This window comes from Schistocerca nitens, chromosome 6, assembly GCF_023898315.1.
Source record: "Schistocerca nitens isolate TAMUIC-IGC-003100 chromosome 6, iqSchNite1.1, whole genome shotgun sequence".
Taxonomy (NCBI): Eukaryota; Metazoa; Arthropoda; class Insecta; order Orthoptera; family Acrididae; genus Schistocerca; species Schistocerca nitens.
Window position 1 is genome coordinate 709,761,670 of NC_064619.1, and position 16,346 is coordinate 709,778,015.

Consider the following 16,346-nt stretch of genomic DNA (forward strand, 5'->3'; position numbering starts at 1 on the left):
TAACCAGAGGATCATTATTACACAAATGATAACATTCTGGTCCACCATTGGCACACAAAACAGCTACAGTTAATCATTCTGTGGATTCTGCAATAGTATTTCCTGTAAAATAGGAAAAAATGGTTTCTGAGTTCATGAGCTGGTGTTTGCACATATCTGTCATGGTAATTAGTGTTAAAATCTGGCACATCTTTAGGGTGGATCATCATCTAAATCCTAATTTGAACACAACAGGAATAGTGTTGCCTAAAGTCTTCATTGACAGCTGTTTTCTGCCTTGCTTTAATTCATGAAGAACACCTATAAGATTTCTGGCAAGTGAAAACCTCACAGCTCAAGATTATGTCAGATTACAATACTGTTTGACAAAGAACAAAATGTATACATTTCAGTGATGAAAATACTACTTCCCCAACACCATTGAAATGCAGTTGTTTTACATACTACCGGTTCCACAAACTTAGAGCATCTATCAAAATCTATAGAGAAAAACATTATTAACTGCAAAAATGCTGCATCTTACACTAAGTTAAATCTCTGTAAGGCCAACTTCTCTGAGTCAAGTATGGCACATAGATTCAGGTAAATATTCTCTTTGTTTAGTGAGCATGAAATAACTGTTGTGTTTGATTGCAGTAACTTGTATATTACTCTTGAGGCTTAACAGGTCACTTCAGCTTATTTTTGAAAGTAACATACTGACATATTTATTACTTGCATCTAATAATACCATGCTGAAGAATCATCACATGGTCTAGATTGAATAAAATAATAGAAATTGATAAAGAACTATTTTTGTTGACATATTTGAACATACCAAGTATCATTAATAGATCTGTTATTCCTACTACACGTTGTTAAATTATTGGTATGTCACTACAACATAGCCACTGTCCTGGAAAAGACCACATTATTCACATTTTTGGTCACTTCCTTATGATAATCTTGGACTTCAGAAAAGCTTGAGAGTGAAACTTAAATTGGGGTACAGTGTCTTCATCTGTAGGTTCCCTTGGATTTCATTGTGGGAAGTAATGCAAAACAAATACTGATATGAAAATATATTATAAAAAGGAAAATTGCTATTCACCATATAGCAGAGATGCTGAGTCGCAGATAGGTGCAACAGAAAGACTGTCACAAATAAAGCTTTCAGCCATTAAGGCCTTTGGCAACAATAGATGTAGGCACACACACACACACACACACACACACACACACACACACATGCAAATGCAAATGCAACTCAGACACACAGCTGCAGTCTCAGGCAACTGAAACCACACTGTGAGCAGCAGCACCAATGCATGATGTGAGTGGCAACTAGATGGGGGTAAGGAGGAGGTTGGGGTGGGGAGGGGGAGGGATACTATGGAGGGTGTGGTGGACAGTGAAGTCCTGCAGGTTAGACGGAGGGCAGGGGAGAGGTGGGGAGGGAGGGAAGTAGCGGAAAAGGATTGAAATCAAAAGACTTAGTGTGGTGGTGGAATGATGGCTATGTAGTGCTGGAATGGGAAGGGGCTGGATGGATGAGGACAGTGACTAACAAAGGTTGAAGCCAGGAGGGTAACAGGAATATAGGATGTATTGCAGGGAAACTTCCCAACTGTCCAATTCAGAAAAGCTTGTGTTTTGGGAAGGATCCATATGGCACAGACTGTGAAACAGTCATTGATATGAAGGATGTCATGTTTGGCAGCGTGTTCAGCAACAGGCTGGTCCATTTGTTTCTTAGACACAGTTTGTCAGTGGCCATTCATGCAGACAGTCAACTTGTTGGTTGTCATGACCAAATACACTCCTGGAAATGGAAAAAAGAACACATTGACACCGGTGTGTGAGCCCCACCATACTTGCTCCGGACACTGCGAGAGGGCTGTACAAGCAATGATCACACACACGGCACAGCGGACACACCAGGAACCGCGGTGTTGGCCGTCGAATGGCGCTAGCTGCACAGCATTTGTGCACCGCCGCCGTCAGTGTCAGCCAGTTTGCCGTGGCATACGGAGCTCCATCGCAGTCTTTAACACTGGTAGCATGCCGCGACAGCGTGGACGTGAACCATATGTGCAGTTGACGGACTTTGAGCGAGGGCGTATAGTGGGCATGCGGGAGGCCGGGTGGACGTACCACCGAATTGCTCAACACGTGGGGCGTGAGGTCTCCACAGTACATCGATGTTGTCGCCAGTGGTCGGCGGAAGGTGCACGTGCACGTCGACCTGGGACCGGACCGCAGCGACGCACGGATGCACGCCAAGACCGTAGGATCCTACGCAGTGCCGTAGGGGACCGCACCGCCACTTCACAGCAAATTAGGGACACTGTTGCTCCTGGGGTACCGGCGAGGACCATTCGCAACCATCTCCATGAAGCTGGGCTACGGTCCCGCACACCGTTAGGCCGTCTTCCGCTCACGCCCCAACATCGTGCAGCCCGCCTCCAGTGGTGTCGCGACAGGCGTGAATGGAGGGACGAATGGAGACGTGTCGTCTTCAGCGATGAGAGTCGCTTCTGCCTTGGTGCCAATGATGGTCGTATGCGTGTTTGGCGCCGTGCAGGTGAGCGCCACAATCAGGACTGCATACGACCGAGGCACACAGGGCCAACACCCGGCATCATGGTGTGGGGAGCGATCTCCTACACTGGCTGTACACCACTGGTGATCGTCGAGGGGACACTGAATAGTGCACGGTACATCCAAACCGTCATCGAACCCATCGTTCTACCATTCCTAGACCGGCAAGGGAACTTGCTGTTCCAACAGGACAATGCACGTCCACATGTATCCCGTGCCACCCAACGTGCTCTAGAAGGTGTAAGTCAACTACCCTGGCCAGCAAGATCTCCGGATCTGTCCCCCATTGAGCATGTTTGGGACTGGATGAAGCGTCGTCTCACGCGGTCTGCACGTCCAGCACGAACGCTGGTCCAACTGAGGCACCAGGTGGAAATGGCATGGCAAGCCGTTCCACAGGACTACATCCAGCATCTCTACGATCGTCTCCATGGGAGAATAGCAGCCTGCATTGCTGCGAAAGGTGGATATACACTGTACTAGTGCCGACATTGTGCATGCTCTGTTGCCTGTGTCTATGTGCCTGTGGTTCTGTCAGTGTGATCATGTGATGTATCTGACCCCAGGAATGTGTCAATAAAGTTTCCCCTTCCTGGGACAATGAATTCACGGTGTTCTTATTTCAATTTCCAGGAGTGTAGAATGCAGCACAGTGATTGCAACTTAGCTTGTAAATCACATGACTGGTTTCACAGGTAGCCCTGCTTTTGATGGGGTAGGTGATGTTAGTGACCAGACTGGAGTAGGAGGTGGTGGGAGGGTGTATGGGACAGGTCTTTCCTCTAGGTCTATTACAGAGGTATGAGCCATGAGGTAAGAGGTTGGGAGCAGGGGTTGTTTAAGGATGAACGAGTATATTGTGTAGGTTTGGTGGACAGCTGAATACCTCTGGGGGAGGGTGGGAAGGATGGCACAGCATTTCTCATTTCAGGGCATGACAAGAGGTAGTCGAAAGGAGAATGTAATTCAGTTGCCCCAGTCCTGGATGGTACGGAGTTAAATGCTCCTCTGTAGCTGGATGGTGGGACTTTGGGAAGTGGTGGGAGACTGGAAAGACAAGGGACAGGAGATTTGTTTTAGTACAAGGTTGGGAGGATAATTACGGCCTGTGAATGCTTCAGTGAGACCAGTGGTACATTTCAAGAGGGACCGTTCGCCACTGCAGGTGTGATGACCACGGGTGACTAGGCTGTATGGAAGGGACTTCTTGGTATGGAACGGGTGGCCACTGTCGAAGTGGAGGTATTGTTGGTGGTTAGTAGGTTTGATATGGACAGAGGTAATGATGGAGCCATCTTAGAGGTCAACATCTAGGAAGGTGGCTTGTTGTGTTGAGTAGGACAAGGTGAAGCAAATGGGGGAGAAGCTGTTGGGGTTCTGGAGGAATGTGGATGTGGTGTCCTCACCCTCAATCCGGATCGCAAAGATGTCATCAGTGAATCTGAACCACATGAGAGGTTTAGGATTCTGGGTTTTTAGGAAGAATTTCTGTAGATGGCCCATGAATGGGTTGCCATAGGATGGTGGCGTGTGGGTGCCCATAGCCATACCCTGGATTTGTTTGTAGGTAATGCCTTCAGAGGAGAAGTAATTTGTGTGAGGATAGAGTTGGTCATGGCGACTACGAAGGAGGTTGTTGGTTTTGAATCCCTCAGGTGTCAGGAAAAGTAGTGTTCATTAGCAGTAAGGCTATAAATTTCACAAAAATACACACAAATACGTGTGAAAATTCACGAAAAGGATGCAAAAGGGGGAAACAAGATGAAAATATGGGAGATTGATACAGGGAGAGTGATTAATTGGGAAGTATGGGATTAATCTTATCTGTGGTAGTAATGTGGGACATAAGATGCTGCAACAACAATCATCGTGGTATTTTAGCTATCTGTTGTGCGCGGCTGAGATAGATGATACAGTGTGGCTCATAAGTAGAGCATGCAGTGCAGTTTGTAGACGACAAGAGAAACACAGGAAAGAAGAGAAAGTATGGACATTGAATATAGTGATGCGAAAGAAAATAGTAACAAAGGAAAACAGCACTGGGTTAGGATAGAAAAAAGCTTGCATGTGCAACCGCAACTCACACACATGACTGCAGTTTCATTCAACTGAAACCACACTGTGAGCAGCAGCACCAGTGCATGATGGGAGTGGTGACTGGGTGGAGGTAAGGAGGCTGGGGTGGGAAGGGGGAGGGATAGTATGGTGGGGGTGGAGGACAGTGAAGTGCTGCAGGTTTGATGGCGGGCAGGGGAGAGGTGGGGAGGGGAAGTAGCAGAAAGAGAAGTCAAGTGACTGAGTGTGATGGTGGAATGATGGCTGTGTAGTGCTGGAATGGAAACAGGGAAGGGGCTGGATGGGTGGGGACTGTGAGTAATGAAGTTTGAGGCCATGAGCACTTCACTGTCCCCCACCCCGCCCCAGCCTCCTTACCCCACCCAGTCACCACTCCCATCATGCACTGGTGCTGCTGCTCGCAGTGTGGTTTGGTTGCCTGGGACTGCAGTCGTGTGTGTGAAATGCATTTGCATGTGTGTGTGTTTGTGTGTCTACATCTTTTGCTGACAAAAGCCTTAATGGCCAAAAGCTTTATTTGTGACTGTCTTTTTGTTGTGCCTATCTGACTCAGCATCTCCGCTATATGGTGAGTAGCAACTTCCCTTGTCATAATAGTGTTCCATTCCATACTGATATGAAAAGTTGTATTTCATAGAGGACAGATACACCACAGTCCTGATACAACTTTAACTCAGTTTTCCTTACCTACTATTTAACTAAATAATGATTAACAGACTGTTATGACATTACTTTTAAAAGGAATTAACATTTTATTGTGGTTTAATGGTTTATTATGTTTCTCGCTTTGGTGATCTTCTATTTTTTTCACTTTGGTGCTGTTTTTTGATAGAAGTGCAGTACCTGACTGCAGAATTGCTACAGTATGAAAAGGATAGACTGCTACTCACCACATAGAGGGGCTGTTGAGTGGCAGACAGGTACAATGGAAAATATTGTTAGATATTATTCAGCTATCAGACTAAGTTCATCATGAGACGTAGACAATAAAACTCACACACAGAAGCACACTCACATACATATGGCCACTGTCATTTCCAGGTGCTAAGGCCTGGAGACAGTGGTGGCCTTGTGTGTGTGAGGTGTGCATGTGTGAATGTGTGTGAGCTCTGTTGTCTACATCTGATGAAGGACTTAGTCCAGAAGATGAATAATATATAACAGTCATTTTCATTGTGCTTGCCTGTCACTAAGCACTTCCTGCATGTGATGAGTAGCAATCAATATGAACTGTTATTCCATACCAGATTTTATGTTGTGTTATTTTGATTACAGAACAGATCGTACAAATAAGTAGGCCTCTGTTGTTTTGAAATACTGATCACTAGTATAATTTTCTATTTGTGTTACTTTGTTTACATTCTTCTCCTTACTAGTCACTGAAATACATGCCAATATAGATTTCGTATTTTTAAATACTCCGATGGTATTATGAAAATGAAAAAATGCAGGATGGAAAAAATAAACAAAAATTAGAAAAGACTGCCACTCACTTGTAACTGTACATCAGCTGCAGCTGAATCCTTGTGTAAACTCCCTTAAACTTTTTGTAACTTGCAGCCAACATCCTGTATTATTTTCTGGTCTTTGCCCCTGTCACCTGCTGTAATGGGTAACTCATCATGGGTTTGCTGCTGGTTTGTGTCCGAGGCAAAACACAGCATTTCATGACTTTCAGAATTGGCATCAGGGCCACACTGCAACAAGGCAGGGCAGTGGCTTCAGAGTGCAGTGTGATAGTTCTGTAATGGGTGTCATAATTGTAGTTACTAAGAAACAACATCCACCATTGCAGCCACTGCACCATTTTATCTGGCAGTTTTACATGGCGGCCAAACAATGACAACAAGGGCTTGTAGTCAATAATCAAATGAAACTGGGTCTCATAGAGGTAGGCATGCAACTTCTGGACACCACAAATGATGGCCAACACCTCTTTTTCAATCTGTGATTAATTTTTCTGTGCTGAGTTCAGTGTCTTATGTGCAAACATGATAGGTTGTTCCATGCCATTGGCAAATTTATGTAACAGGATGGCACCTACACCACTTCCGGACGCTTCTGTGGTGGTTGTGAACTGTCTGCCCAGCTGGAATGTCCAAACAGGGGCTGATCTAAGACATATTTTAAGCTTCACAAATGCCTGTTGACACACCTCTGACCACACAAACGGAGCACTCTTTTTACGTAATTGGTTAAGCGGGTGAGAAATGCAGGCAGCATTTGGAATGAATTTCGCATAGTAATTGGCTCTGGCCAGAGGACATTGCAATTCTTAGGCACCGGTAAATTAATAATGGTTATCACATGATCTCATGTGGGTCTAAGCCTGTCTTTATTTAATATGTGGCCCAAACACTTCACTCCTGGCTGGAAGAAATTACACTTGGTAGATGACAACACAAGCCATTGGCTTCCAGCAGCTCACTCAAAAACCATAAACTGTGCAAGTGCTGCTATGGTGTGGTCCCCATAACTAACAAATCATTCAAATAATTGACAATATTAGGGATGCCCTGGATCAGCTGTTCCAGATACCTCTGAAAACTTTTGGGAGCACTAGTGACCCCAAATGGCAATCTGCCATACATGTAAATGCCAAATGGCATATTAAGAACTAGGAAGTGTGTCGTGGGCTCATCAGCAATGCGTCAGTGACATCAACTTTGAAAATTACTTACCTCCAGCCAATTTAGCTCAAAAATGGTCCAAATGGCTCTGAGCACTATGGGACTTAACATCTATGGTCATCTGTCCCCTAGAACTTAGAACTACTTAAACCTAACTAACCTAAGGACATCACACAACACCCAGTCATCACAAGGCAGAGAAAATCCCTGACCCCACCGGGAATCGACCCACGAGCTGCGGACCCAATTTAGCTATCAGTTCCTCTTGCCTAGAGATTGGGTACAAAGCAACATTTGCTTGGGCATTTATGGAAGAGTTAAAGTCACCACAAATCCGAAGTGACCCATTATGCTCTTGTACAATAACATAGGCATCGCCGACTGATTAGACAAGACTGGGGAGATAACACCCAGAGTCTGCAATCTTTCTAGTTCTGCCTTAACTTTTTCATACATGACAAACAGTTTCAGATGGCCTCTACAGAACTTAGGCACTGCCAAATGCTTCAAAGAGGTGTATGCCTGAAAATTTGTAGCACAACCTAAGGTAGGTTCAAATGCCTGTTTGAAATTTTTATGCAGTGTATCCAGTTCTGCAAATGGAAACACATTAGAAATTAGATTCACCTCATCCTGAATTTGGAACCTGAAAATTGCGAACAACTCAAAACAAAAATGTTAGTTATCATTGAATATTTAACTACAAGCAAGGTTAGTTGCTGAGCTACGTTTTTTCACTTAGGGTGCACCATGATTTGTCACTGCAGCAGGATTGCTGGCAATTGTACATTAGCATTTTTGTGCAGTGGTGCACGCAGCAGCAGGGGGCCATTGCACAAATAAGAATCCCCATTAATTAGGGACACGGCCACACCACTGTCGAACTGGAATTCCACCATCACACCGTTGACGTCCAATTGCTACATGACATGCCTGGCTTGCGGCAAGCAAAACAGATATCACTCTGTAGGTGGTGATGCCATTGATGATAAGGGCTGCACTATGGACGCAATTTGATGGCATGACTTGTTGCCATACAATAACTGGGAGGAAAATCCTTCAGGAGCCACTGCTCATATTAAGACATATTGACACTGAACTAAGCACTTTCATCTTTGTGTGTCTGCCAACGTGGAGGGTGAGGAAGCACAAACTATTGAATCCCCTGGCACCAGACTACTGGATGCATAAGAGCTTGGTGACCTTGACTGAGAGTAACAATTGAACAATGAACACAATTCCTTGTCACCAGACTCAAGATCTTTATAAATCAGACGATGACCTTTACTAGGAGCCATCAGTTGATTGAAGAGTATGACGATGACTAATGCTACTAACAGTGGTAAAACCAGAAGAATCATCAAACAGAGCTTGTGCTGAGGCAGTCACTTCATATGCCTTATCAATTTTTAACATATCATTCAAAGTATGATCCCAGGTTTCTTAAGCCTTTGCACTAACCTCCCAATCCATATCCAGGCAGATTATACCATCCTGAATTAAAGAAACTGCATAAGACATGCCAACTTTTGAGAGGCAAAATCACACTTGTGATCTAAACCTTCTAAATCAGCTGCCCATGCTGCTTAGGATTGTTTACTTTGCATAACACGCTGGCTGAACTTGAGCCTAGCTGCAATGGTGTGCATTTGGTGACCGTAGTATTCAGTCAGCAAACTGCAAACTTATGAAACTTCAAACTACTCAGGTCTGAGGGTGGATGTAATTTTTGCAGCACTTAATACTAGATGACGGATGACAGTAACAGAGCACAATGGCATTCAGGATCATCAGTTTGACTTCCCTTCCATTTCAGTTCAAACTACCATAAACAGACCTCCCAGATCTCATTTGCCATGTCGAAGGAAACAAATGGTTGAGGGGGAGATGTGGAAACCACAGCTGCCACCCGTCATTGATTTTGGAGAAACTGTAAAAGATATGTGTACTGTTCCTGCTGATGCTGTTGCTGCTGGATCTGCAACTGCTGGTGCCACAGCTTGACAAACTCAGAATCCATGGTTCACTAAATGAAACAGTACAGTGAGAAAGTTCATTGTTGCCACTTTTCTATCTTGCACAGTGTGGGTAGTAGCTGTCTACCATCACTTGATCCAGTGGGTACACTGAGCCACTGGGAAATAAATATATGTTCCTATAAATCCATAATAGGCTGAGTTCATGAAGTGATTGAAGCACTAACAAGTCCAGGATGTAGTGAAGTTGGCATAACAATACAACAGTTCCAAATCAGTAAGCGCTTGAGACTGGAAAGAAATTAAATCTACATGACTTTGCAGTGGTGCACTACTAATGACTGCAAAGTGCAGCAAGGAATGGGCCACACCGTGAGCCTGAGCGTCAGGCTCAGTGGCAAACAATTGCCACTAGGTGGTGCCAGAAGACATGTATATCTCGCTGGTGGCTCCACTTAGGATGCGGTCCACAGCTGCTGCTCATAGCCTGAGTACCTCTGACATGTCGATGTCCACGCTAAGTGCAGAACTTGTATCACTGTCAGATACAAAATAATCAGCATACAAGGCATCAGCATAAACTAGACCTTCATATGTGTGCAATACACACACAGGAAGTGAGATTAAAACAGATTCATATGACACAGATAGCCAAAACTCTGTGTTCACTCAGACACAGTTTTTGTGAACCTATCATCCTTGGCCAATCCAAACAGGGACAAACCCAACTGAGTGACAGTGTCAACAGTGATAGAGCCAGTCTCAGTTGTGACAATCACACTCACTTAGAGTTGCTTTGCATTCTACACAGTACAACAAGCAATATTGAGTAACCGTTTCCTCGCAAATGATGTGCAGTTTTCATTCCCCATCACAAAAACATATCACCACTACCACTGGAGGCTTATACCGCTAACAGTCTCTGCTCCACTATATGTCACAAGAGGAAAGACCACCTCTGTGGCAACTTCGAGTCTCCTGTCATGAAACCAGCTGCCAGACAGCAGCACTTAAAGGGGGAGTGCTGTGTGCCATACACAGCAGGCTTTTAAATTATTCGAAAGACAGGACCCCTCAGCTCATTGTTAAGCTGATTAGACAATAGTTCCATTTATCTGTTTTCCCTGCCTTTGGGATTATGTAGATGATTTATTCCAAATGTCCAAAGTATATCTCCAGTCTCATAGATTCTGCACTCTATTTTGAACAATCATTTAGTAGCCACTCCCCCCCCCCCCCTCCCCCCACTTCCACCCCATGATTTTACTAATTCTGAAAGAACTTTATCTTTCCTTTCTGCTTTCTGCCTTGTATCACCACAGTTCTTGTACAGACCTATTAAAACTCAAACTCTAATACTAGATCCCCTGTGTCTTTCAAATCAGACCCTATTTCTTCTTTATGCTCTGCCAAATAAATTAGAAATGCAATTAACTGCTTCAAAACTAAAGACTCCCATGGAATTGAAAATATCTCAACTAAATTACTAAAATCCTGTTCTTCACATGCATGGAATGTATTCAGTCATATATGCCATAGATCACAGTCAGATGAGATATGAAATGTAATAGTGTCAGTCTGCTTTAAAATAAGGGCAATAACACAGATATTAGTAATTATTAGTCAGCCTCAGAATTTACCTCTTTCTCAAAGGTACAGGAAAAGATTTTGTATGCAAGAACTATAATACTCCTCTCTCAGAATAATATACTTAAGTCAGTCTCAATTTCAGTTTCAAGAGCGTCTCTCCACATAACATGCCATTTTTCAGTTCATGAATTGGATTAATCAAAATGCTATTACAGGTGTTGTATTAACTGTGTCTCAAAGCATATTCCATGTATACTCCGTGTATACTCGATAAAGGAAACTATAAAACAGGTATATTTCTTGATCTAACCAAAGCTTTTGACACAGTGGATCACAAAACGCTGTTGGTTAAGCTAGATGAACTGGGAATAAGGGGGATTGTAAAAAAATGGTTCCAGTCATATCTAGAAAATAGAATACAGATGACTGAAATTACAAATTTATCATGTAACTCCAACTGTATTGAAAAACATATTTCTGACCCAAAACATGTAAATATAGGTGTACCATAGGGTAGTGTCCTAGGTCCAGTACTATTTCTAATTTATATTAATGATTTCCCACAAAGTATAAAGCATGGGCATACAATATTGTTTGCAGATGACTCAAATGTGCTAATCAGTGACACATCACATGTAGATCTAAGAGAGAAAGTTGAAGAAACACTAAAAAGTGTATATGAGTTGGCAGCTAACAATGAAGTCATGCTTAATATTAAGAAAACAAGTGCTATGAACTTTTACATAAACAAAAAACCATATTATAATAACCTGAAGTTAGGTAATGAAACTGTACAATGGGTGGAAAGCACAAAACTTCTTGGCATGCAAGTTGATAGTCAGTTGAAGTGGGAAGACCATGTAAAAATACTTTGTAACAGAATCTCTACAGGATGCTATGCCCTCAGAGTTCTAACTTCAGCATGCGATATTTCATGTATTAGATCAGTATACTTTGCGTATATCCATTCTGTTATTAGTTATAGGATAATATTCTGGGGAGTGAACAGGAAAAATATCGAAGCTGTATTCAAATTGTAGAAAAGAGCAGTATGTATAATAACCAAGAGTGGCAGCATGGCTCACTGCCTTGAACTTTTTAAAATGCTGGAAATCTTAACTGTCCCATGTAAATATATTTTTCAGAATGTTATGTACATAAAAAAAATACTAGACACTATGTTAACAATGGTTCTGTACATGGTTACAAAACTAGGAACTGCAATAATTTGCATCTGGATAGAAAAAATAAAGCTAAAATGCAACAGAGTCTGGTGTACAATGCCATCAAATTATATAACAAATTACCGCAAAACATAAAAGACATAGAGACAATCTCCTCCTTCAAAGAAAAACTAAAAAAAATTTTACAAAATAAAAGTTACTATACTGTAATGGAGTACTTGAATTAAAAAAGGTTACTTAAAATCTGAAAGTTCTGTTTTAAACTATATGGAAAAATAATAATTATATAAGACTGAAAAATGTAAATTAGATTCTAAGAAAATTTCACTGTCAGCTATTGTGTAAGAAACAAATTTAAACTATTAAATTCTCTATTATTCAATGACGAAATCCGTACAATCTAAATTGTTTCACAGATTAATAAAGAAATCAAATCAAACCTCCCTTGTGATTCTTGAACAGCATATTTATTTTACTAGCTGAAATTTATTACAGAACTCGAGGAATTTTCTTCTTTCTCACTCTTATTACTGAGTCCTTATCTCCTGTATCTGTTTTCTCTTCCTTCCCCTACTATAGTGTTCCAATCCAAAATTGTTAGATTTTCAGCTCCCTTCGCCCACTGAATTACCCTTGCAGTGCCATCATCTTTCTGTCTCTCCATGTTGTGCTTGTAATGGTGGCATACATGCTTGAATTATTGTTGTTGACTTTCATTTGCTCTCAATTCTGATGAGAATAACAGTACCACTGAACCATTCACAATAACACACCCTCTGCCCTGCCTTTCTATGTGTAACACTCCCACAATATCATTTTCTGCTACAGTTGATATTATTCTGACCATAAGTGCTCACCATCTTTTTATTTCACTTCATTGACCTACTACTGTATCTAGACCGAGCCTTTGTACTTCCATTTCCAGATTTTCTAGCTTCTCTACCACATCCTGACTTCTGGCATTCTATGCTCTAACTTGTAGAATGTTACTGTTTTGCTGGTTTTTCAATCTTTTTTCTACGGGCACCTCACCCTCGGCAGTCGCCTCCCATAGATCTTAGTGGGAGACTAATCCAGAATCTTATACAAATGCTATTATGGTACTTTTCAGTTACAGGCCATGTTTCCTGTCAATACACATTATTTATCTTTAATGCAGTGGTTTTTGTTGTCGTCTGTATCCTCATGCTATTGATCATAGCTGATTCTTCTGCCTTTAGGGGCAGTTTCCCATCCAATGACGAGAAGGTGCCCTAAACCTCTGAATTCTCCTCCATCCTCTTCGTCAAGGCTGCTGGCACAATGAAAGTGACTGATGTCTGGATTATGATCTGAGGCCATTTTGATTAGTACTAAAAAATGCAATTCATAGACCAAGGTGACCATTCATTTTGTTTAGTTAATGTAAGATGTTTAGTGCGATTTTATGTCAAAGGCACTTAACTGAATTTGGTGTAATGAGAATTACCATAGTTCATGTGAACGCTAAACAACATCACTTGGTTTGTCTTCACTGCATTCATCTCTATTATTGGTTAGCTTCAATATAACCATTAGGACTAAGCTACTGAAATACAGGGTATGGGCAGAAATATGGAAACACTGAAAACACAACACATTAGCAAGCTGATTACAGCTTATGAACCCCGTTGACATTCAATAAAGCTTCCAGTCATCATGGAATGGGCAAATATAGATCAGTATTGTTCTCAAAGGAATCTTATACCATTCTTCCTGAAAAATAATGGCAAGTCCAGGTAAAAATGATGGAGGTGGATAACGATCATGCACACTTCACTCCAAAGTAGACCACAAAGACTCATAATATTAGGATCTGGTGACTAGGGGTCCAAGAGATATTCAACAGTTTGTGCTCGTGCTCACAAAATCAGTCCTGGATGATGCGAGCAGTATGAACAGGAGCCTTGTAGTCTCATAACACAGTGTCACCTTTGGAGAACAAACATTGTACCATATGATGGACCTGATCAGCCAAAATGATCACAAAATCCTTGGCAGTAATGCAACCTTGCAGAGTAACCGTGGGGCTCATGGAATACCACGATATGCTGCCCAAATCATCTCCCAACCCCAACTATGTTTCACTCTTGTGACAAACACAGCAAGAAGTTCAGAAGTGTGAAACAAGACTCATCAGACCAAATGACTTTCCTCCATTGAGCCATAGCCCAGGTTTTACAGCTTTGGCACCGTGATTTCCTGTTACAGGCTTTTGCATTACTGATGAATGGTTTTGAAATTCCAGCTCACTCTACAATTCCCTGCTTATGGAGATCCCTTTGAGTCGTTTTGGTGCTGACAAGGCTCACTGGTGTAACATTCAGTTCAGAAGTGACTTTTACAGCTGTCAAGCCCTTATTTTTCATCATAATCTTCTTCAATTACCATCTGTCATGATCACCTCCACACACACTTTCACCCATGTAGTGACTTAATGGATGTTTTCCACTTTTACTGTACGTGGTATAAATCTTTGATTTGGTGGCCCTTGAAACACCAAACATTTTGGATACTTGGTTACAGAAGGACCCACCGTATGAGAACCAACAATTTGGCCACATTCAAATTTGCTTAGTTCCAACATAATGCACTCACAACAACACATTACACTGGTCTGACCATGACTGACACTTGCAATGGATTGAGGACATTCCACAGGTGCCATTCATGGTCAAATACAACAGCACAACCTCCAGGCCTGGCTAGCATCTGCATTTAAGTTCAGGGATGCGTTTCTCATGGTGTTTCCATATTTTTGTCCAACCTCTGTAAAACTGATAATTGAAAGTTACTTCAAATATTAATTTTTGCAGAGAAAAGATAACTTAAAGACTGGGTAAGAGACAGAATCATTGAGTAGGAAATGTGATGAAACCTACCACCATTTGATTATATCGTTGTGAAAGTCACTGTTATCAAATACTCGTGTCAGTGTAATTGATGTCTCTTTTTTGTTGCCTACAGGTTAAAACGTGAGAGGGAGAGAGAACCCCTTGATTTGGAGGACGAGATGACTCAGACATCAAGCCCCGGTGGCTGGCAGAGTCGCCTTTCAGCATTCCTTCACGTACACCGTGGAAGTCGTGCATCGTCCAGAAAGTCTTCTCGAGCTTCTGATGCCAGTGACTTATCAGAGCTTGGAGGAGCATGGCTCAATCTCCCACTATTATTTTTATCAAGTGCACATCAAGTAGTGGCCGGTGGTGCTAGTGGAGTATCAGCTGATGAATTAGCAGAAGCTGCAAATGGGAATGGTAATGTATGTATAATGGTTAGTGAACCTTCGCCTGAGACAGGACCAGTTGGTATAGACACAACTACTGTCAGTGTGCCAGACACACAGTGTGCAAGTACTACAGTGGGCAAACAGCCAAGTTCACAGGAAGACAGTGATAGCACAATCGCAGTGACCAGTTCCTTACCAGAAAGTGTTGTGTCTCCAGTGGAAACAAGGTTCACTGAAATGAGGCCAAGTGACACCAATGGTTGTGTTACAACCTCCTTCCCTGTGACTGAAAAAACTAGTAACCAACGAGACATGGAGTGCCATAGAGACTCTGTCTTCTTTGAGAGAGGTTCTATGTCAGACATTGCAAACATTCCTAAAGACAGGCATCCACTAGGCCTTTTGCCAAGTGGTAATGTGCTGTCTCTGTGTCCTTCAGAAGTGAATGGTACTAAAGACTGTAGCTCAGCAGCAAGGCCACTATCTGACACTTCTGTAGATCCGTTAGAGAAACACCCAACGAAACTCACACCAGGAGGCTTGTCACTGCCACCGTGCAAACCATCAATAGCTGTTGATGATCCTCTACCCATTCCTCCTCCAATAGAGAGGCGTCCTCTAAGAGGACGATATGTAGGTGATGCTACAGTTGTGCATGTTCTGGTTCACAGAGAATCAGAAGAAGCCTCCGAAGATAAGGGCAGCTGATGAATTCTTCATTAATGTGCTTCACTTTTGGTGTCCTTTCTGTGAAAAGAAGGATGAACAAAAGGTTGCTTTAAGAAGGTAAACCCTGGCAGATGTTGTGGGTCATTCCAAATGGTGGTGTAGCCTATCTCCTATACTGGTAATTTCACACATATAATAATACTAGCCATAGGTCCATCAGAACATGTATTTGTTTTCTATATGTGTGGAAGGGGGATTGGTTATGAAGTTCCACTTGAAGGAAATGAGGTTTTGTGTTACCAGCATGCTGGTATAAACAGAGCTAGTTGTTGCAATTAAAAATTATATCTAGAAAATCACATCTGTAAATGAGGACCAAGGTAGAAATAAAAGA

The 16,346-nt window shown here is 42.3% G+C and overlaps 1 protein-coding gene across 1 annotated transcript in view; it reads left to right on the top strand.

Moving 5' to 3' along the window:
* The window catches only part of LOC126263582 (sodium channel protein 60E-like), a 347,601-nt gene extending 331,610 nt beyond the window's left edge, over positions 1-15,991 (top strand). The window contains exon 34 of the mRNA XM_049960674.1: positions 15,022-15,991. Coding sequence (XP_049816631.1) covers positions 15,022-15,991 — 970 coding nt within the window. The remainder of the gene's footprint in view (positions 1-15,021) is intronic.
* Positions 15,992-16,346: the final 355 nt, after the last annotated feature.